A 22,398-nucleotide genomic window follows, 5' to 3' on the forward strand; every position below is an offset into this window, starting at 1 on the left:
TTCTCTTCTCTCAGGAATCCAGGCCTGTGCTGCCTGTTGTTCAATATCTGAAAATAGTTTTGTCCAGTTTTCTTTTTGTTTCCTGTAAGAGTGTAATTCCAGACTCTGTTACTTCCTCAGGGCTGGAAGCAGAAGTCTTGAATTATAAAAATGCAGGCCCAGATGACTTAACAATGATTTTCATCAAACATTTAAGGAAGCAGTAATACCAATATTACACAAATCCTATAAGAAAACAGATGAAGAGGGAACACCCCCTGTTTGGTATTACTGACACAATTCTGATACAAAAACTTTTCAAGGACATTACAAGAAAACTACAGATCACTATCCTTGGTAAAATCATGCATAAAAACTTGCTAGAAAATTAGCAAACCAATATTAGTAATCTAGAAGCAGGATATAATACATCTTGTCCAATTGGGGTTCATCCCAGAAGTCCAAATTTGGTTTAAAATTCAAATTAATTAATGTCATATACATAGTAATAGATTAAGGAAGAAAGATCATATGATCATCTCAACAGGTGTAGAAAAAGCATGTTAAAAACAACATTCATAATTAAAACAATCAGAAAACTAGGAAAAGAACTTCCAGAATTTAATAAAGAGTACTTATGAAAAGCCTACAGTTAATATTAGGCTCAAGAATGAAATATTAAATGTCTTCCTTCTAAATTTAGTGAACTGATAAGAATGCTCACTGTCACCACTTCTATTCAACATTGTACTGTAGATCCTAATCAGTACAACAGAGTAAGAAAAAGAAATGAAAGCAGTAACATATACAAATGTAGAAGTAAAATATCTCTTTTCTACAAGGCATGTTTTGTATTCCAAAAACTAAAGGAATATACCAAAACAAACAAGGGACAACAGCAACAACAATAAAACTTAAGTAATAGGTAGAATACAGTAAGTAGAAGTATGCAAAATCAATATATAAAAACCAATTGTGGGTACGTACATTAACAACAAACTGGAAAAAGAAATTTTAAATATCCTACTATTTACATTGGCATTAAAATATTAAAAGATTAGACACAATGAAATATGTATAAGACCTCTATACTAGAAATAATAAAATATTGCTTACAGGAAGTAGAGAAGCTAACTAAAATAGAAAGATATAGTATAGTCATGATCCGGAAGACTCAATATTGCTAAGATGTTTGTTCTCACCAATAAAAATCCCAGCACATTTGTTTAAAGAGATTAAGAAGTTGATTCTAAAATGTATTTGAAAAAGAAAATGACCCAGAATAGCTAAAACAATTTTTAAAAGAAGAAAGTTAGAAGACTTACTATGACTTGAAGACTTATTAGAAAGTTCCAATAATCAAAGACCAGGTAGTATTGGCAATAGGACTTAAAACATAGCAAAGGAAAGAACAGTCTAAAAATACACTGGCACAAATATAATCAAACAATTTTTTGATAAGATCACCAAGCAATTTAATTTAATTTAACAAGTGACGGGAGAAATTGGTATCTATATGGAAGAAAATAGACCTTCGGCCCTTACCTCACATCATTAACCAAACTTAACATGAGATGGGCTATAGAATTAATAAAAATAGCAAAATATTCATAACATTTTTAGAAGAAAATATAGGAAACTATCATCACAACCTAGTAGAAGGAAAATATTTGAGAGGTCAAAGAATTATAAAAGAAAATAATGATATAAACTGGATTTCATCAGAGTTAAAAATTTGTGCTTATTGAAAGATATCATTAAAATAAATAGGCAAGTCATAGACCTGAGGAAATATTCAGAATACCTATATCAAACAAAAGACTTCTATCCAGTATATGTAAAGAATTCCTACTACTTGAGGAAAAAATATAGTACCCAATAAAAATGGGCAGAACATTTGAATAGGCACCTCTGAAGAAGCACTTGAAAAAGTTCTCAACATCATCAGTCATTAAGAGATATCTAAATTAAAACTGCAAAGATATACTACCATACACTTCTGTATGACCAAAACGAAAATATTGATAACATCAAATACAGAAGAGATGGTGGGACAATCAAAATTCTCACACATTTCTGGTAAAAGTTTAAAATGGTACAGTAACTTCTAAAAGCTGACAGTTTCTTAAAAAAGTGAAATATACACCTGCCTAATGAATGAGTGATACCACCTGCTAGGTGTTTACTGAGGAGAAATAAAAACGTATGTCCACAAAAAGATGTTTACAAGAATGTTCACAATAGCTTTATTCATAATGGCCCCAAACTGGAACATTTCAAATGTCTATGAACTGGAGATGTATGAACAAACTGGTATAAACTGAATACTATTCTATAATTAAAAGAAACTACCTAAACTACTGCAAAAACATGTGTATGTCTCTCACACATTAAGCTGAGTTAAAGAAAATAGATATGAAAAAGTCTAGGATAGACAAAACTAATCTATGCTGGTAGAAATCACAAGTGTGATTGTCCTAGTGGAAGGGACGGACTTGGAAGAGGCCTGAAGGCCTCTTTATATTGGGTGTGACATACATGGGTTTATGCTTCTGTCAGAACTTGAAGGACTTCACACTTAAGATCTCCACGTACATTATACCTACAAAGCATGGAGTAGATTCTTGGCAAGGTAATAGCAGTCAGTATATCTATAAACAATAAGGCAAAGAACTTACATGAGGAGTGACAGTCAAAATCAAAACTTAGATTTTAGAGGCATGGAAATCAGTCACGTATAAGCACGTCAAAGATTTCAGGCCTTTAAAAAGAGATCCCTAATAAGACTTCAACTATTTAAAAAAACCCAAAAACCCAATATAGAAAATAACAGGTGTTGGTGAAGATGTGGAGAAACTGGAACTCTTGTGTATGTTACTGGGAATGTAAAATGGTGTAGCCATTATGGAAAACAGTATGGCAGTTCCTCAAAACATTAAACACAGAATTACTGTATATTCCATCAATTCTCCTTCTGAGTATATACCAAAAAAGCTGAAAGCAAAGACTCAAGTAGATATTTGTACACTCATGTTCATAGCAGCATTATTCAGAGTAGCCAAAAGGTAGAAGCAACTCAAGTGTCCACTGGATAAGCAAAATATGATATACACATACAATTGGAATATTACTCAGCCTTAAAAAGGAAGGAGATTCTGATATACTATAGTATGAGTAGACCTTGAGGACATTATGTTAAATGAAAAAAGCTAATCACAAAAAAGACAAATACCACATGACTCCACTTACATGCAGTACCTATGCAGATAAATTCATAGGGACAGAAAGTAGAATGGTGGTTGCCAGAGGCTAGGGGGAGAAGGTAATGGGGAGATATTTTTTAATGAGTACAGTTTTAGTTCTTTTTTTTTTTTAAGATTTTATTTATTTATTTGACAGAGAGAGAGAGCACAAGCAGGGGGAGCGGCAGAGGGAGAGGGAGAAGCAGGCTTCCCACTGAGCAGGGAGCCCAATGTGGGACTCGATCCCAGGACACTGGGATCATGACCTGAGCCAAAGGCAGCTGCTTAACGACTGAACCACCCAGGTGCCCAGAGTACAGTTTTAGTTCTAAAACATGAAAAGAGTTCTGGAGATGGATGGTGGTGACAGTTGCACAATGTAAATGTACTTAACGCCACTGAACTATATGCTTAAAAATGGTTAAGATAATAAGTTTTATGTTATGTGTATTTTACCACAATTAAAAAAATAGATCCCTCAAAACATTCAAAGGTGTCAACTACCTGAGTCCACTGGATTTTATCTTTACAGACTCACCAAGGTAGCTCTGACTTGGAAAAATTTTCTCTGTTGTCCATAGTTCTTCTCCTTGCTCCAACTTGCGGATCATATCAGGCTTAGTCATGTGAAACCCTGGTAATAAAAAATGAGACTTGGTCTAAGCTGCTTGGGCCTCAAAACTATTGAAAGAAGAGGAAGATATAGCTCTAAGGTGACAGACAATGTACACATTAACATCTTACCAAGTTAATACCCTGCACTAGGCAAGTGAGGACATAATCACACTATCTGGTAACAAAAAGGGATTCATCACCTCTGATGTCTGAAATTCAAAGTTCCATATGCTTTAGAAATCCTTGAAAGGAGATGTATAATGTTGAAAGATTCAAGGAATTTTCCTTACCAACAGAGATGAGGTGGCAGTAATTTTCCAACGTGACATCCCTGTAGAGGGCCTTCTGTCCAGGATCCAGTTGCTGCCACTCCTCCTGGGTGAAGTCCACAGTCACATCCTTGAATGACACTGATCCCTGTAAGGGCATACTCTAGTTCATCCTAAAGTGATTGGAACTAGTGAGAACTAGATATTGGAGACCATGTCAGTGGTCAGACTAGTTTTCTTATTTTGTGTTTTCTATTGTAGAAAATTCTCTCTGATAATACATTCTGTATTTACTTACTATCTCATGCTAAAAATATATAAGATTGTACTATTTGCCTTAAATGTGACTGGTTGCCTGGTGGACCAAAATGAATAAAACCCTGGCCTTGCTCATGAGAAGTTACAGGTTAAGTGAGAGGCATACATATAAATACATATACCCAAGAGATATTACAGATGAATGACAGAAATATGTACAAGGGAAAGTGCTATGAAGTGAAGAAAAATTTCATTTTGTATTCCAAGGCTTCACTGAGGACATCAAAATTTTGTCCTCACAATGAATTTGCTTTGTACAGGGCATCAGCTTTTAAAATTCATGAGGAGAGGAAAATTAGTTAGTAAATTAAGGAAACAGCAAAAGACACGGTATGTTAAGGAAGATTCTTTGAGCTCTAAGAAGAAAAACATATAATGAGCTAGGCAGTGCGCATGTTTGTCAAATAATACTAGATTTTTTCCTAGAGAGCAGTGGTCTTAAAAATGTACTGAGAACGCTCTCAACATATTTATATTTATTTATAAGTCATCAGTCAGCAATAATGGCAATCCACAGAGTTGATGATCTGCTCTTGAATGCAATGTTAGTATTTTCCTCCCTTCCGATATACTGTCTTGTACATTCCATTCTAATGCATACCCCACTTTGCTTGGTCTGCTGCTTTGTGGAGTATAAAGAAATATTAAATAGCACATATGTTATCTGATAAAATTTGTACTTTAGAGGCAATACTCTTGAAGACTGGAGAAGGCTTGAGGTGTGTTAAGTGGGAAAGACAATTAAGTAACCATTGTTAGAGATGTTTCCTAGATTAAGGTGGTATTAGTGGTCTAGAGAGGGGAAAACTGGTTAGTGTATAATGGGTTGCAACAGAATTGGTCATAGATTGGTTGTAGAGTGGAAAAAAGAGGCATAGCTCTTGGGTTACCTGCATAGGCAAGTGGGGAGGTGCTGAGACTAGAAAATGGAAATGGAAAACAGAAGAAAGAATAAGCTGGACCAAAGCAGGTAATGAAGTAGACCTTGGAAATGTACTTGAAGTGTCTAAGGGACATTCAGGTGGTCATAACTTTTGGACATTGGATATATGATTCTGACACTCTGAATAGAAGTCTAGGATGGAGAGAGGTATTTGAGAGTCACTAGAATTAGATCAGTATAACCTTTAGAGTGGATCTGTGCATAGAGAAAAAGAGACAGTGAAGAGAAGAGAACCAGTTGGCATCTGGGGAAAATCAGTATTTTGAAGATGGGTGGATGAAGAGGAATTTTCTGAAAGACATGAAAACAGGAAAAAGTACCACCTTTGATTCAAAGTAGAATGTTTCAAGAATGGACTAGCATATGCATTTCATTCTGCTGCACCCACATGTGAAAAATTAGAAGAAACTAAAAAGATAAGAATAAATCTGTAACAGCATTGAAATACTGGAAAGGTTTTCACTGGCAGGCCACCGTTTGTATGAATTGGATAAAATGGACAGGAGGATCACAGAGGGAGAATGCAAAATCACAATTTTCTGTACAAGCTTGCAAGCAAATCTCTATCTTGGAAACCTCACACAACAAGACATCTTACCACAAGCTAATGATGTAATTTACCAATTCTACCTCCCACTGTATCATTGCAAAACCTAGGTGAGTGGAGATGATCAGTTTTTCCATGTCTGCTCCTTGACTCCTCACAACTTAGATCTCAAATCAGTGTCTAGACAAGATAGATTCATTAAAGATGGATAGATTCAGTAGAGTAATATATTCCCTTTTTATTTTTTTAAAGATTTTATTTATTTATTTGGCAGAGAGAGAGAGCACAAGTAGGCAGAGCGGCAGGCAGAGGGAGAGGGAGAAGCAGGCTTCCCGCCGAGCAGGGAGCCCGATGCGGGGCTCGATCCCAGGACCCTGGGATCATGACCCGAGCCGAAGGCAGCGCTTAACGACTGAGCCACCCAGGCGCCCCGATATATTCCCTTTTTAATCAAAATAATACATTTCTGTTCCAGAGTACTTTTGTGAGAAGACTAAGAAAGGAGATGATGAATAATATACCAAGTCAGTATGTAAACATTGGCTACAACAAGAAGGTACACATGGGAAAGGCTTATGTTTATCTGGTTGGAATAAGAAAAACTGGGAACAGGTCTGTAACTAGGTAGGGAAGGTGAGGAACGTAGGATGCAAAATTTAGGGATGCACAACCCTATGAGCACTCCTTACATTTTGCACTTAGGCCACTTGCTTGCCCTACTGGAGACCAGTTTCATGGAAGCAAATGCCAACATCCCAGAAATTTAAGGATAGGGAAGCAAATGTTTATATCACCTGAAAACAACTTATTTCAGAAAGAGAGGAAACATCATCTCACCTGAGGCATGGCTTTGAGATTTGCAAGAGATGAACCTTCTCTTTTGAGCCTTTCTTTTGGAAAAGGGAAGAATCCTGAGAAGGCAGAGATGGGAGGATACAAAGAGCCATGTGAAACCATATTTGACTTAGATCTCCCAGAATAATTCAGTTAAATCTGCATCAATTTTCACTGTTTCAGCACTTGCCCACTCTGTGTACCCACACATATCCAAGCTGGAGGTTAGTGGGGAAAAGGGCAATTCCTGCTCCCTCACCACAAGAAACCTAGTCTCTTCATGAATTAGAATGGATCTGGGCAACTGTCATTGCTGGAGAGAGAGAGAGGGAACATTGTGCTTTTCCCTCTGCAGCTCTACCTTCCATTTCCCATGGAAGACAGGTTTGTCATGTATTTCCAAATAGTTCTTCATGGACTTTCTACCAATTTACACTGTTAGTATCAGCACAGAATACCTCCCCACACCCTGATGAATGCCGTTGATAATAAATTTTTAATCTCTGCCTGTCAGATATATATTGTAGTTCTAGCTTACATATTTCTTGTTATGAGAGAATAAGCTCCTTTTATTTCTTTTCTATGATGGCATCTTCTTATAATATGTCTATTTTTCTCATATGTTTTAATTTCCTAATTGATATTATCTTCCTTTTTTATTTAGTAAACTAACCCTTTATTTTAAATTGCAAATAATTTTTCTTAGTTGCTCATATGACTATTAAAGTGTTTTTACCTTGTGAAGTTTTTTTGTTGTATGTTTTCTTGTTTAGCAATACTACATATTATGTAATCCATATTTTTTTCAATTAATGTGAAATGCGATCTCTATCATATATTACATATCCCTATATGCTTGAGAATCTCTGCACTTTAAGTTCCTCTACTTAATCTTTATTGATTCACCTGTATCACATTAATTAATAAGCATAATTAATTATTGAAAATTAACTTATTTATTATTAATTTACTAATAGCTAATTTAAGGATTAACTATTGAACAACACTTTTTAGTAGTACAGGTATGGAACTAGAAAAGAAATTGATCCTTCCACTCTGTAGGCTTCCTGAAGAGAAGATGATACAATGCTAAGTGAAGTCTGAAGTTTTGACTGCTACAGTGAATGTTTTAATTAGCAAACTATTTTAACTATTAAAATGAGACTGACCTTGTGATTAAAAGTATACCAAATATTTTTAATCTTGGAATGCCTGAAGAAGCTATTGACCCTACCACTGATTTCATCCAGAAGCAGGAAACTTCACTCATACATCAGTGTTGAAAGTACTAGTTATGAGCAAAGATTGTTTTTTACTGCTTGCTATTCACGGAACACTATTAATTTCAACACATTGGTTTTAGTTCACATAGTGTTTCCCTGTAATGAATCTTACTATCTGGGGAATGAAATCTTACCTCTTCCTTTCCAATACTTATACCTCTATTTGCTAAACTGCTATTGAGGTACAATTTTGGAGACAGGCTTAATGACCACTCTTCAGATAATCAAATCTTAAATACCCAACTAGACAGTGGTCATGCAGAGTTTCTCAATCACAAAACCATCACAAATAATAACAGTAGGTTACAAACACATGCACAGTTACATTCAACCAAACTTACTTCAGAAAACCACCATCTCACAGTACCCATATGTCATTCTACATGCACATTGCATAATTCCAGGCAAAGTCACAAAATCACTTTCGCTTCTCCATAGTCACCTATAGTATCAAGCAGGACTCCCACCTACTCTAAAATTAGACACATAAGGAGGAAACCCGAGGCAGCAACACAACTCTGTCCACTTTTCACACACATTCGGTCCCAACATCTCTCAGAGTAGTAGGCACCCAAAACGCAGCAGGTTGGGCACAGGAGGCCGCCTCAATTCGGTACACACACACACACACACACACACACACAACGCCCGCTGTTTGAGGCCCCGCTCCCAGCGGTGGAGCTTCCTCGGGGTCAAAACAGACAAAACCCTCCCCGCGCGGAGCTCGCTTCAGGTCAAACTCGATTGTCACCCTCAGGGTCACGCCCACGGACCACGCCCGAGGCCCCGCTCGCACAGATCCGAGTGTCTGGTTACGTGGGCTCAGTTCCGGTTCCCTCCTCAGAATTACCAGGCCCGCTTGAACTCCCTGTTTCCTCCCTGGCCTCCCCTCCGGGACCGGCTCCCTAGTCTGCCCTCTCGGTCCGAGCTCCGGGTTCCCGCCTCCTCAGAGCCCCTAGGACCTACCAACCTCACCCCCGGCCAAGGATCAGTGATCTGCGCCTGCGCACTCCCGCGTGGGCCGGAGCTCCCAGGAGTCCACGGGGCGGCGCGTTAGTAGCCCAGCTGTCGGAGCTACCGGCTCTCGGGACTGTTTGTGTCAACGTCCGCGCTTTTCCAGAGTAGTCTGCGTTTCTCACAGGCCCTGGGGGAGCTAGTGAATCTCAGCCTCGTGTTCATTTTCCGCTAGGCTTGAGGTCACCGTTTTCCGTTTGGTGAGTTGAAGTGACCGGGGTCTGGGTGCAGGAGGAGCTCACCGCGGGACGCCCGCAGTTTCCCAGGCGCGTAATAAGCAGGTGGAGCAGGAGCGTCAGGCCTGTGTGGAGAAGGTGAGTGTGTGCGTGTGTGTGTGTGTGCGCGCGTGTGTGCGTGATTGTGTGGCAGCGTAGGTGTGGGATGTGATGAGTGTATGTGTGTGTCAGAGTGTGTGTATGTGTGCGCGCGCGCACGGTGGGGAGGCCCTGAGTGGTGCACATTAGGCTCCTGGGACTGTGTGGGGGCGGAGCCTTTTTTATGACCGTGGTCAGCTGTGACTGTGAGTTGTGTTGTACTGTGATCGAGTGATTCCATGACAGCTCTATTGTGACCAACCGGAGGCTAATGAGAATTGGCTTAGTGTAGCTTTTTTATTTTTAGGTAAGGTAGGGCTTCATTTTTGCAGTTCTGGTGCTGAGGAATCTGTGGACAAGATCCCCGTGTGATTCATTCTGTGCTTGTCAGAGACTTCGAGCCCCTAGTTAACCACAGGGGCCCCCTGTTCTAAAGGATGGCCTTTGTTGCCTTCATGCCTTCATCAGTGCACCCTGTATGTATTGTCCAGCCTAGTGCTTAACGTATTGAAGGAATAGAGTACATTAAGTATAGCCTATTCTTGACCCAATTGTAAGTTCCACTTGGAATTTTTTGTACGGGGTTTTCTTTCACTGTCTCTGTCATTTCATCCTATAACCACACTGTGCAGAAATGCTAGTTGCACAAAAATGGCTGTCAAAGGGAAGTTGAACATTTGAGACCTAGAGTGAAGGTTACAATTAAAAAAGCATAGCCCTGTGTTTATTGTGGCGATTTTAGAGCTGGAATTGCCCCCAAGGCAGGGTCCTGGGAAGACGTGATACTGCGGCACCAAGAGTAGGATTACTTCTTTGAATCTTCCCCTTGGCAGCTCTGTGGGGTCAGACTGCATATTGCAGATCCACAGCATTTTTACAGCTCTGTTGACAGAAAACTGCTGTGAACATAGAAACAGATTCCAGTCCCAGGCTTCAGTGAACCTTCGTTTTCCTTATGATACAAGGAAGAGTCAACAGTATTCCAGTCTTTCTCAGACTTCCATTAGTGTGTGTTTAATACATATCATGGGGGCTTGCTAGTGATGAGGAAGTGTGTTCTTGTTTAGCCTGTCTGGGCTCCAGGAAAGGCCTGCTATGTTGTCCTTCCATTTTCCTTCCAATTTTTGCTGTATTCCAAAAGAAGAGCAATGAGAGAACATTGTTATAGTTCACATCTCAAAGCCAAGCTAGAAGTCATTTTGAGCTTTCTCTTTGTTTTATGAAATTTCATTTTTGTTTTTCGGGATATAGAATAACTTCATCTGAAATGCCCTGCCAAATAGTGGCTTATACATTGACCTGGTCTCTAGGCCTTCTCTTCCCAGTTAATGATGGTACCATGAGGTTGGATCTCCTTTCCCAGTTCCTCATCAAATGCTCTTCCTACAGTTAATTTTCATATAGCCACTTGCCAACACCTCCCCTTGTATGCTTTTTGTCCTGAGCATTCTCGTGATGCAGAAATAGTCTTTTTTCACTTTACACAATGATTTGTTAAGGAAGAGACCAATGTTTAGGTAGAATTATACATTTGGTACTTTAGATATTCTTCAGACACACGAGTGGAAAAATGGCAAGGTAGATAATTTGATTGATTTCAGTGTACTATATAATGGTCTCTGAGTCTTGAGCAGGGATCAGCAGACTTTGACCCAGCAGGCCAAATCCAGCTTGTGCCCTATTTTTTTTTTTTTTTGGCCTGTGAACTAAGACTGGTTTTTAACATTTTTCAGTAATTAAAAACATATCAAAAGGAGAGCCATATTTTGACATGTGAAAATTATATGAATTTCAGATTTCAGTGTCTACAAATAAAGTTTTGAATTTGGTCAATTAAAAAGTTTGTGGAAATTTGTTATCTCTCTCGTTAAATAAGCACTACACAATATCCTTGATTTTGCCTTTAGGCCCACAAAGCCTAGCATTTTTACTATCTGGTCCTTTACAGAAGTTGCTGACCCCTAATCTAACTTAAAATCTTAGTTTTGCCATTTAGTATTTGTGAGTTTGGATAATATGTTCAATATCTTTCTATTCCATAATTTGTTTGTAAAATGCCAATAATAGTATGAATTTCAAAGGGTTTTATGAGGATTAGGAGAGTTAATATTAATAGGGCACTAGAACAGTGACTGACAATAAGTGCTTAAGTTAAAAACATGTTATTATGTGGATAATCTAAGTCCACATTCATAGATAAGGAGCAATGAAAATGAGAAGTTAATTGTAATAGGCATTTGTAAGTGAGAAAATGGGCCAGATGCCCAGATGATCTAAAACAAGGATTCGGGGCACCTGGCTGGCTCAGTCAGTTAAGCGTCTGCCTTTGGCTCAGGTCATGATCCCAGGGTCCTGGGATCAAGCCCCACATGGGGCTCTCTGCTCAGTGAGGAGCCTGCTTCTCCCTCTGCCTGCCGCTCTGCCTACTTGTGCTCTCTCTCTCTCTCTCTGTGTCAAATAAATAAATAAAATCTTAAAAAAAAAAACAAAACAGGAATCCTTCACCTTAAATGAATTGCCTTAGAATTGTATATCCAATTATTGCATATTTATTTTATTAATACATATTTTTCTTGGGGGAAATTCTATAATTTTATGATACTATCAAAGGTACACATGACCCAAACATGTTTTGAACCACTAACTTAGTTATAATAACTTATACTTGGAGGGGCGCCTGGGTGGCTCAGTCGTTAAGCATCTGCCTTCGGCTCAGGTCATGATCCCAGGGTCCTGGGATCGAGCCCCGCATCGGGCTCCCTGCTCGGCGGGAAACCTGCTTCTCCCTCTCACACTCCCCTTGCTTGTGTTCCCTCTCTCGCTGTGTCTCTCTCTGTCAAATAAATAAATAAATAATAATAAAAAAATACTTATACTTGGAAGTTGAGTTTAGGAGGAGTTTGTCTAAAAATAATTTCCTGTATTATGTTAATATTGTTAATCACATTACATCCAAATTAATATTAGAGATATTCTGATATAAAAAATAAAAAATGTAATGCTATGCAGTATTCATGTTTATGAACAAAAATACTCAAGAAATTGCTAAATTATAAATATAAAGTTTAATATAGGCATTTCTTGGCAATCTTTCAAGGATTATATCCAATAGAATACATTAACCGGACATTCAGTGGCAAAAGGCAATGATAAAGCCACTTTTATTAAGCCTCTACTATGGACCAAACAGTTTACTCTGAAAATGTCACCTGAGTTGTGCTCATTCACAGGGGAATCGTAACACGGAAAGTGTCTCATATTGATGAAATAAAGTAAAAGAGGGCACAAGACTTGGTAGGTTTAAGTCACACTGGTTTTAGTGCTGTTACCAGTTATTTTGCCAGCCTGTTTGCTCACAGTTTTCATAATAAGAAGATAGCCCATCCTACAATTCTTTTTAGAAAAATGCTTTAAATGGAAATTGTTCTATATTCCTGATGATGAAATTAACATAGTCTTCTTGAAAAAATTATTAATCCAAGTTGAACTTATAAAATAGAACGTTAAAAGTACTCATAATTTTAGGGGTGCCCGGCTGGCTCAGCCAGAAGAGCATGCGACTATTGATCTCAGGGTTGTGAGTTTGAGCCCCACATTGGGTGTATAGATTACCAAAAAGTAAATAAGCTTAAAAAAAAGTACTCAGAAATAGTCACTAACATTTTGGTGTACGTTCTTCTAAACTTTTCCTTGTGCGTATGTTTATGATTTTGTGTTTCTAGAAAAATTTACAAGAACTAGTCATTAAAATAAGACCTCTTAGATTGAAGAAGGAATACAATCCAATCACTGGTTTTGTTACACCTCCATGTCTGTAGTGTCAAATGACAAAACTAAAACAATTTAGTGATGAGTTTGATGTTTTTTATTCAAAGGAAAACAATCCATGGATTGGGGGAGTACTGTGCCTCACACGCAATGGAACACTTTTCCGGAGGGATTTTGGGCAAGAGAGAGTTTTCTAGAATGTTAGAAGAGGCAACACAGAAATGGTATGATTGACTAAGAGGTCAGGGATTTCCTTAAAAGACTACTAGGTCCTATTTTTTAGGGTAAGGTGAGCTAGCTAAAGCTGAGATGACGGATTGTGATTGGTATATGTTAGGTTTTCTTGACTGGTGTTTCCTGTAAGTGCAGACTGACTAAAGTTTAGATTTGTGATGTGGTCCAGGCCACTAGGGTGGCCTCCATTTTGAGGGCTTTGATATACAAATTAACCTTATCAGTTGGTATAAGAAGGAAGGGACAATGATGCCTAACTCATTTGACAAACCTTTTGACTGTTTGTACCTTTTGGAATTATATAGATATCAATTTATGAATAATTCCAGGAGAACAAATTATCAAGTAAGGATACCCAGAATTTTTTTTTTCTTCTTTCTTCTTTCTTTCTTTCTTTCTTTTCTTTCTTCTTTCCTTCTTCTTTCTTTCTTTCTTTCTTCTTACAGATTTGGATAACTTTCACAGGACAGCACTAATATCTCAAGAGCAACTGTCTTAGGAGTCTCCATTTTATAAATTATGCTGACAAGTTTGGGTTTATAATTTCAGATAACAGAATTATATGTTAGTTATAAATATACATAAAAGTCTGGGTTAGGCAGGGGACAAAATTGAGTTTTTGTTAATAATTTCACTTTGTTACCTAAGTGGGTCAGATTTTCTGAGCTAGTTTTATGAGACAGAGTGGTGCCTCTGTAGCTGCTGTCCTCCTTTTTTTTCTGAAAATCTCTGTGGTAATGTTGTTAGTGAAGGACTATATTTTCAAGCTGTGCTTTGTAATATATTAGCATTATAAGGAAGAGGAGCCTAAGAAACTCAAATTTCACTCTCAAAAAATGGTAAGAACTGAAGAGAATTTCCTTTAATAGTAGTGGATTATAGGACATGAAATAGTTTCTTCATCATCAATAAAAAATAGATAATATTTTGTTTGTTTGTTTTCAATTAATCCTGACAACTTGCTGAGGTGCCAGATACTATTGTTTTTCTCATTTTATAGGGAAATCTAGGCAGAGCAGATAAAGTACTTACTAAGGCACACAGTAACTTTCAGAGCTAAGATTGACAAATTGAAGGTTTAACCACAGAGCTTGTTCTTATTTATGACTGTATATAACCTCTCAATTTCTTAACCTGCCTTTCTTACTCATTAATTCATTACAAATGACTTTCTTCAACATTTAATATGAATTAAGATAATAATTTTTAAAAACTAATATAGTTATAATAGCTACCAATAATTTATTTCACCTTTTCCCTACCTTGAGATATTTATAGTTACTAAAATTACTCTGTGATGAATATCCTTGAGATAAATCTTTGTCTACTTTTATATCTAGTTCCTGCTCATGGAGCTTATTCTAGTACTTGAGGGGACACCACTAAAAAGAGTTAATTTGCTCATGATTAAACAAAGAAGATCAAATATATGTGGGAATAAATGTAGACTGTGATAAAGGCTTTAAAGAAGCACATGTTGGGAATTTATATGTAAGAGACATTCTGATGACAGCATTCTCAGGTTATGACCAAATTGTACTAATGACATAAGAGCTCTGTGGAGGTAAATAGGTTTTATTCAAGAAGATTTATGCCTTACAATTTTTTTAAGATTTTATTTATTTATTTGAGAGAGAGAGCATGAGCGGGGTTGGGGGGAGGGGCAGGGAGAGAGGGAGAAGCAGACTCCCCAGGACCCTAAGATCATGACCTGAGCTGAAGGCAGACACTTAACTGACTGAGCCACCCAGGTGCCCCATGCCTTATATTTTTAGTAAGCTTAGATGTGAAGTGTGACTAATAGAACAAGATTATATAGGTATTTGGCAGGTATCAGGGCTAAAAGGAATTAATTAGAAGCAAATTAAACCCATATATCAGAGAGACATGAAAGCAGCATTTAGAACATCATAAATACCTGAGACTTCTCGGGCGCCTGGGTGGCTCAGTCGGTTAAGCGACTGCCTTCGGCTCAGGTCATGATCCCAGGGTCCTGGGATCGAGTCCCGCATTGGGCTCCCTGCTCTGCAGGGAGCCTGCTTCTCCCTCTCCCACTCCCCCTGCTTGTGTTCCCTCTCTCGCTGTGTCTCTCTCTGTCAGATAAATAAATAAAATCTTTAAAAAATAAATAAATAAATAAATAAATAAATACCTGAGACTTCTCTTACCAACTTTTAACCATTCTTTTCTAGGCAAAACTTCAACTTCCTTGGCCATATGTAAAAGTCAAAGTGTTAAATTAGGTTTTGGGATCTAAATGAAACAAAAGCCATTCTGACTTGGTACCTATTTATCCTGAGCACTTTCTCAAAGTTCAAGGGAAGACTGTTTAAGACTACTTTTTAATAGTGGCCATGTATCAATATTACTATCTTTTTGAAAAATAGCTTCCTTTTTACTGAATTTTATTTTATTTAAAGATTTATTTGATAGAGAAAGCATGTGCCCGTGTGAGAGAAGGGGGGAGAAGCAGAGGGAGAGGGAGAATCTTCTGAGCAGACTCCCTGCTGAGCACGGAGCCTGAAGCAGAGCTCATCTCATGACCCTGAGATCATGACCTGAGCTTAACCAACTGAACCACCCAAGTACCCTCCCCTTTTACAGAATTTTACAATGCATATTTATATTAATACATGGCTGCTGTTAAATTAAGTAGCCTTAAATAGAAAATCGTAGAGAACACAGAGGAGCAATGCTACATAAGACTGCATAACTGTCCAGACATTTTTCTTTTTCTATATGTTTATATTACATATTTACAAGCAAAATGACATTGCATATATGCACTTTATTTTTTTACTATAGAACATGTTTTGAACATTTTTATATTTTCCCCTAATTTATTAGATATAATTGATCATATTTTTAATTATAAATATTTTTTATAACTTTGCATTTAATGAATACCTTAGTAGTCAAGAATGTCAGTAATGTAATTTATTTTAAACCAGTCAGCTATTGCTAAAGCTGAATCTTACCTGGGCAATTTCTTCTACTTGATGTGTATGTAGCTCCTGTGTCTTGACCAACCCTACTTCCCCTTCCAGTACCCTCTTGGGAATATTTGTCTTTGTCATTGCAAGTGTACAATATGTTCAGGAATGTGGCATTGGTTTCTACTGGGTGGAATGCAGATGGCAGCAACCTGCATAGATGTATTTATTCAGGGGAATAATGTAGGAACGGAGAGTTTACCCTGTCAACTGGGTCTCACCCAATAAAAATATCTTCTCGGTGCACCTCCCCATTTAAAATCTTTTGAATTTCGGGGCACCTGGGTGGCTCAGTTGGTTAAGCGACTGCCTTCGGCTCAGGTCATGATCCTGGAGTCCTGGGATCGAGTCCCGCATCGGGCTCCCTGCTCAGTGGGGGGTCTGCTTCTCCCTCTGACCCTCTTCCCTCTCGTGCTGTCTCTCATTCTCTCTCTCAAATAAAAAAAAAAAAAAAAAAATCTTTTGAATTTCACATAAGTAAAATCATTTTTTTCATCATCTTGTGGATTTATTCATGTTGTTGCATGTAACAGGCACCTTTGTTTTTGCTATGTATTCCATTATAGGATGTGGCACAGATTATTTATCTGTTCTTCTGTTACTGGAAATTTGGGTTGTTTCTAATTTTTTCTTTAGTGATTGATACCGCTGCTACGAACATTATTGTACATGTACTTTGTGGACATAAGCTTTCATTTTTGCCATGGAGATCCACAGGGGTAGGATTACTGGGTTATATAATATATCTATGTTTAGTTTTTTAGACACTGCTGAACAGATTTCCAGTGTGTCATGTTCTCACAAGCAGTGCATGAGAGTTCTAATTGTACTAAGTTAAGCATAATATTGCAGTCTTTATGCTAACCACTAAAAGAATAATGTATGAGAGTATAAATTAGTGGGGAAAACTGAAATAATGAAATTATTTGACTAATACAGCAGAAAGTAAGAATGGTGGAATAAAAGAACAAATAAACAGAGGGGGACACATGAAAGCTAATGTTGATGTACTCAACATTAGTAGTAATTTAATCTAATTAAAGTGGACTGAATACTCTAATAAAAAGAAAGCTGTTGTCAGACTGAATGAAAAGAACAAAATCAACCACACTATATGATTTTAGCAGCTGACACACTTTAAGTATAATGACAGAAAAGTTGAAAATAGAAATATGGAAGAGATAATGCAAATACTAACTAAAGGAAAGTTGGTGTCTCTACATTAAAAGACTTGAAGGCAAGAAATATTATGAGAGATAACAGGGAGACATTTCATAATGATGAATGTTTAAATCTAAAAAGAAGATGTAGTAATACAAATTTCACAAAATCACAAAATTGTAAATACCTAATACAAATCAAAGATTAACAAAAGTAAAAGTATAAATTAGGGACAATCACATGTTGAAGATCACAGTTATTGTTGAAGATTTTAACATACATTTCAATAACTTAGAACAAGGAGACTAAAAATTATTAATGATCGAGGTTAGCAAATGACCTAATTGACATATATAAAATAGTATATCCAACAACTGGAGAATACATATACAGCCCCCCCCCCTTATTGAAATTGCAAATTGCTGACTGATTTACCTTTTGTGTTCTGTTGAATGGAGAGACTAAAATTACAGAGCATTGATGAGAATTACGTGGTTAGATTTACAAAATACCTATCACATAGAGTTCTCAGGATATATTCTTCTTTTTTTTTTTTCTTTTTCCACACTGCAAGGGTCATGAATTTACTTTTCTGGAGAAAAGTAAAAGTGGTGAATGATGTTACTGAAGGAATCCAGTGTAGTTGATTAAGTAGGAAGTGCTGGGCGCCTGGGTGCGTCGGTTGTTAAGCGTCTGCCTTCGGCTCAGGTCATAATCCTGGCATCCTGGGATCGAGTCCTGCATCGGGCTCCCTGCTACTCAGGGAGCCTGCTTCTGCCTCTCTCTCTCTCATGAATAAATAAATAAAACTTAAAAAAAAGGAGTAGGAAGTGCTAAACTAGAGGATTCAGGGACTGGTGCTAGGGGCAGGCTGGGTCCCAAGTGGGCCAAGGCTGTTTTGCAACAGCATTGTTTTCTGCTTTTGTGTGTGAGATGATCAGCCATGCCTAGTTTTTGCATAACAAATCATCCCAAAACTTAGTGGCTGAGCCTTAGAACAATGATAAATAACATTTATTTTAATCATGAATCTGTTCGTTGGGCAGAGCTTTGTGGGTATGGCTAGTCTCTGCTCTATTTGACTTCACCTGCGGTGGTTTGAAGGTTTGGAGCTGGAATCATCGGAAGGCTTGCTCACTTACAGTTGATGCTTGCAGTCAGACGGAACCTCGGACTGTTGTTAGAATATCTAGCTGTGGCCTTTCTTTGTAGCTGGTTGGATGCCTCACAGCTAAATGGCTGGGTTTGAGTGAGCATCTTGAGAGAGTAGGAAGCTCTTTTGCCTTTCCTAACCTAGCCATGGAAGGTGCTCAATACCATTTCCACTGCCCTCTGTCCATCAAGAGAAGCACAAAGGCCTGCTCTGATTCAAGAGGAAGAGAAATAAACTCCACTTCTTCATGAACAAGTGGCAAAGTTCTGGAAGAACATGTGGCATCTGAAATGTTATGGGCCTTACTGGAATTTACAATATGTGATAGTCCTTGGGGCCACAGAGGAGGTTTTGATGTGGATGCTGTCATCCCTTTGCAGCCCTGAAAAATAGAATAGAGGGAGGAATATCTGTTCAAGACGTGCTCAATCTCAGGTCTAGGCCAGCATTAGTAGAGTGGAAGATGGGCCAGAAACCACCTGCTCAAGTGTCAGATCCTACTTTCAGACAGGAGGACCTCTGCTTGGTTTCTATGCCTGTCTATTGGATTCCTTGTGTATAGAAAGTTTGGATCTTTCCAGAATCTCTTTTACCTATCTCATTTCGCATGTGTGTTCATAAGCTATTGTTTGCAGGCAGGAAGACATAAGAAAAGCTCGCATTAATGTACATCATTTTGGGAGCTGAGAGGTACATCTGGTTTCATAGCCAATTTTTCCCAGTTCTTGTCTTTGTGGTCTCTGTGTTTCTCCAAGAGGGGTCCCTGAAGAGTACTGACAAGTTTTTAAGCATTTTTAACCATGGCTTTAATGAGCCTCTTTCTCTCTAGTTCTTGAACATAGTTATACATTAGATCATGTGAACATTTTCTTATTCTGAAATGTCCTATATAACAGAAATCAAAGAAGCTGTCCCCAGTTCTTCCCATATAGGTTAAAGATGATGCCAAACAACCTAAGGTCCTCCTAAAGGGTTCCTCTATTCTCCCATTAATATGTAGCATCTCCTATAAGTTTGCCCTTCTTTCAAGGAAGTAAAATTAAATCCTCGAGGAAGATGTATTTGACCATGCAAAGAATGGTGAAGAGATGATTAAGAGAAGTTGGTCTCAGTGCACCTGGCTGGTGCAGTCGGTTAACCATCTGACTCGGTTTTAGCTCAGGTTGTGATCTCAGGGTCATGAGATCGAGCCCTGCATCGGGCTCCATGCTGAGAACAGAGAATCCACTTTGGATTCTCTCTTCCTCTCCCTCTGCCCCTCCTGCTCATGCTCTCTCTCTCAACTAAATAAATAAATCTTAAAAAAGAGAGATAGAGAAGTTGGTGTCATTTGATTACTCATGGAAAAACTTAGAAATTCTTTGCATTTTCTAGGAAAATATAAGATTGGTACTTGACTGATCTCACTGTTAGTGTGTGTTGAGATTCAATGTTTTATGAGGCTTTTAGGATTGAATAGGAGTAAGACCGGGACCTGCATACAGAATTAGTCATGGAAAGATGAATACCAAAAGGAGGATATATTGTGTACTTGAAAGGGTTTTGCTGGTTTAGCATGATTATCTATGTGATTTCTGCATTTTGTATCCTCTAGCCCAGAATCAAAGAAATTATTCAGTGAGAGATGGTGGATCATCCAGATTTAAAATTGAAACTATAGACTCCATCAGTAGAAAAGATATTAGAGACTTTTTATCCCGACCTAAGCATAGTAGTATAAAAGAATAATTAAGGATGATATATATCTACAAGGTGGACTATATTGTAGCCAATACAACAATTTGCTAAATAATTTGGTATAAGAAAATGAGGTGCTTAGGATATATTTTAAAATAATGGTCTTATACCCAAACCCAAACAGGGTAGGAAATAATAATGTGAAATATGAAACAAAATAATGACAACTAGGAAAAACATAGTATGTGACCTAAGGATGAACCCAAGTTTTCAAGAAATTTTTAAATTTAATGTGAACTCTATTATCTAAGCTAGAGATTTAATACTATATTACAAAAGAAATTCCATGAATTACATTTTCTTAGTCTGTAATGGAAAAAAAGATGTAAGAATTCACATTTTTGATAATTTATGAGATAGGTGTATGGCATGCAGTTTGCTTATATTCCCTATTTCACTTAATTGGTAAATTGTGATTATTTTCTTCATTTCTAGCCATGTTTCTAGACGTATTTGGATAATTGAGGAATCACATAATACATAGGAACTTTTGGAGTGCGTGGGTAGCTCAGTCGGTTAAGCATCTGACTCTTGATTTTGCCTCAGGGTCATGAGATTGAGCCCCACATCAGGCTCCATGCTCAGTGGGGAGTCTGCTTGAAATTCTCTCTCCTTCTCCCTCTGCTCCCCCCTCCCAGCTCATGCATGCATGGCTCTCTCTAAAACTAAATAAATCTTTTAAAAAACACATAGGAATTTTTGTCTAAAACAACTAGATTTCTTAAAAATATGTAGAGAATCTGTTTCTGAAACACTAATTTCTGTAACTCCTCTTACCATAGATTTCCAGCCACAGCCTATTTGCTCGCTATGTAATAGCCCCCTTCTTGGATATCAAACCTTTATCTACTTACTTTCTATTTTGAAGACATTTTTTAAATTTCACCAGTAATACTTGGGTTTGTGCTTTTAGGGTTGGGTAACATTCAGGATTGTGGCGTTAGACTTCTCTTGAGAGAAGTGAGAATATCTGGGTTCTGCTCAAGAGGGAGTTGTACTAGGATGTGATGATGGAGAACAGCAGCTATCTGCTTCAAATAATTCAGAATATGCTCTCTGGAATAACAAGGTTATCTTTTAAGAAGCTAGGTGAATTTTTTTACCGTGTTTTCAAAGGAATGGGTTAAGCTTTGTGTTGGAGATAACACCTTCTTTATTTTTTTTTATAATTTTTTTTATTATATGTTAGTCACCATACAGTACATCATTAGTTTTTGATGTAGTGTTCCATGATTCATTGTTTGCATATAACACCCAGTGCTCCATGCAATACATGCCCTCCTTAATACCCATCACGGGGCTCACCCATTCCCCCCACCAGCCAAAACCCTCAGTTTGATTCCCGGAGTCCATAGTCTCTCATGGTTCATCTCCCCCTCTGATTCCCCCCCTTCATTTTTTCCCTTCCTTCTCCTAATGTCCTCCATGCTATTCTTTATGTTCCACAAATACGTGAAACCATATAATTGTCTTTCTCTGTTTGACTTATTTCACTTAGCATAATCTCCTCCAGTCCCATCCATGTTGATGCAAATGTTGGGTATTCATCCTTTCTGATGGTTGAGTAATATTCCATTGTATATATGGACCACATCTTCTTTATCCATTCGTCTGTTGAAGGGCATCTCGGCTCCTTCCACAGTTTGGCTATTTTGGACATTGCTGCTATGAACATTGGGGTGCATATGGCCCTTCTTTTCACTACATGTGTATCTTTGGGGGTAAATACCCAGTAGTGCAATTGCTGGGTTATAGGGTAGCTCTATTTTTAACTTTTTGAGGAACCTCCACACTGTTTTCCAAAGTGGCTGTACCATCTTGCATTCCCACCAACAGTGTAAGAGGGTTCCCCTTTGTCCACAACCTCTCCAACATTTGTTGTTTCTTGTCAATTTTTGCCATTCTAACTGGTGTAAGGTGGTATCTCAGTGTAGTTTTGATTTGAATTTCCCTGATGGCTAATGATGTTGAACATTTTTTCATGTGTCTATTAG

The 22,398-nt window shown here is 37.8% G+C and overlaps 2 protein-coding genes across 14 annotated transcripts in view; one reads left to right on the plus strand and one right to left on the minus strand.

Annotated features, from left to right (window-relative positions):
* ZNF382 (zinc finger protein 382) overlaps nucleotides 1-9,070 on the minus strand; it is a 27,751-nt gene extending 18,681 nt beyond the window's left edge. For 2 of the 11 annotated variants that reach the window (XM_032390261.1, XM_032390260.1), the window contains exons 1-3: nucleotides 6,751-8,847; nucleotides 4,127-4,253; nucleotides 3,760-3,855 (exon numbers count right to left, since the gene is read on the minus strand). In XM_032390261.1, coding sequence (XP_032246152.1) covers nucleotides 3,760-3,855; nucleotides 4,127-4,253; nucleotides 6,751-6,870 — 343 coding nt within the window. In that variant the 5' untranslated portion in view covers nucleotides 6,871-8,847. The other 9 variants (XM_032390270.1, XM_032390268.1, XM_032390264.1 and 6 more) reach the window with 9 other exon arrangements.
* The window catches only part of ZNF529 (zinc finger protein 529), an 83,185-nt gene continuing 69,851 nt past the window's right edge, over nucleotides 9,065-22,398 (plus strand). For all 3 annotated transcript variants that reach the window (XM_032390298.1, XM_032390299.1, XM_032390295.1), the window contains exon 1: nucleotides 9,065-9,358. The gene's annotated coding sequence lies outside the window, so the exon portion shown is untranslated. The remainder of the gene's footprint in view (nucleotides 9,359-22,398) is intronic.

The sequence above is a fragment of the Phoca vitulina genome, unplaced genomic scaffold (assembly GCF_004348235.1).
Source record: "Phoca vitulina isolate PV1807 unplaced genomic scaffold, GSC_HSeal_1.0 scaffold58, whole genome shotgun sequence".
NCBI classification, from domain to species: Eukaryota; Metazoa; Chordata; class Mammalia; order Carnivora; family Phocidae; genus Phoca; species Phoca vitulina.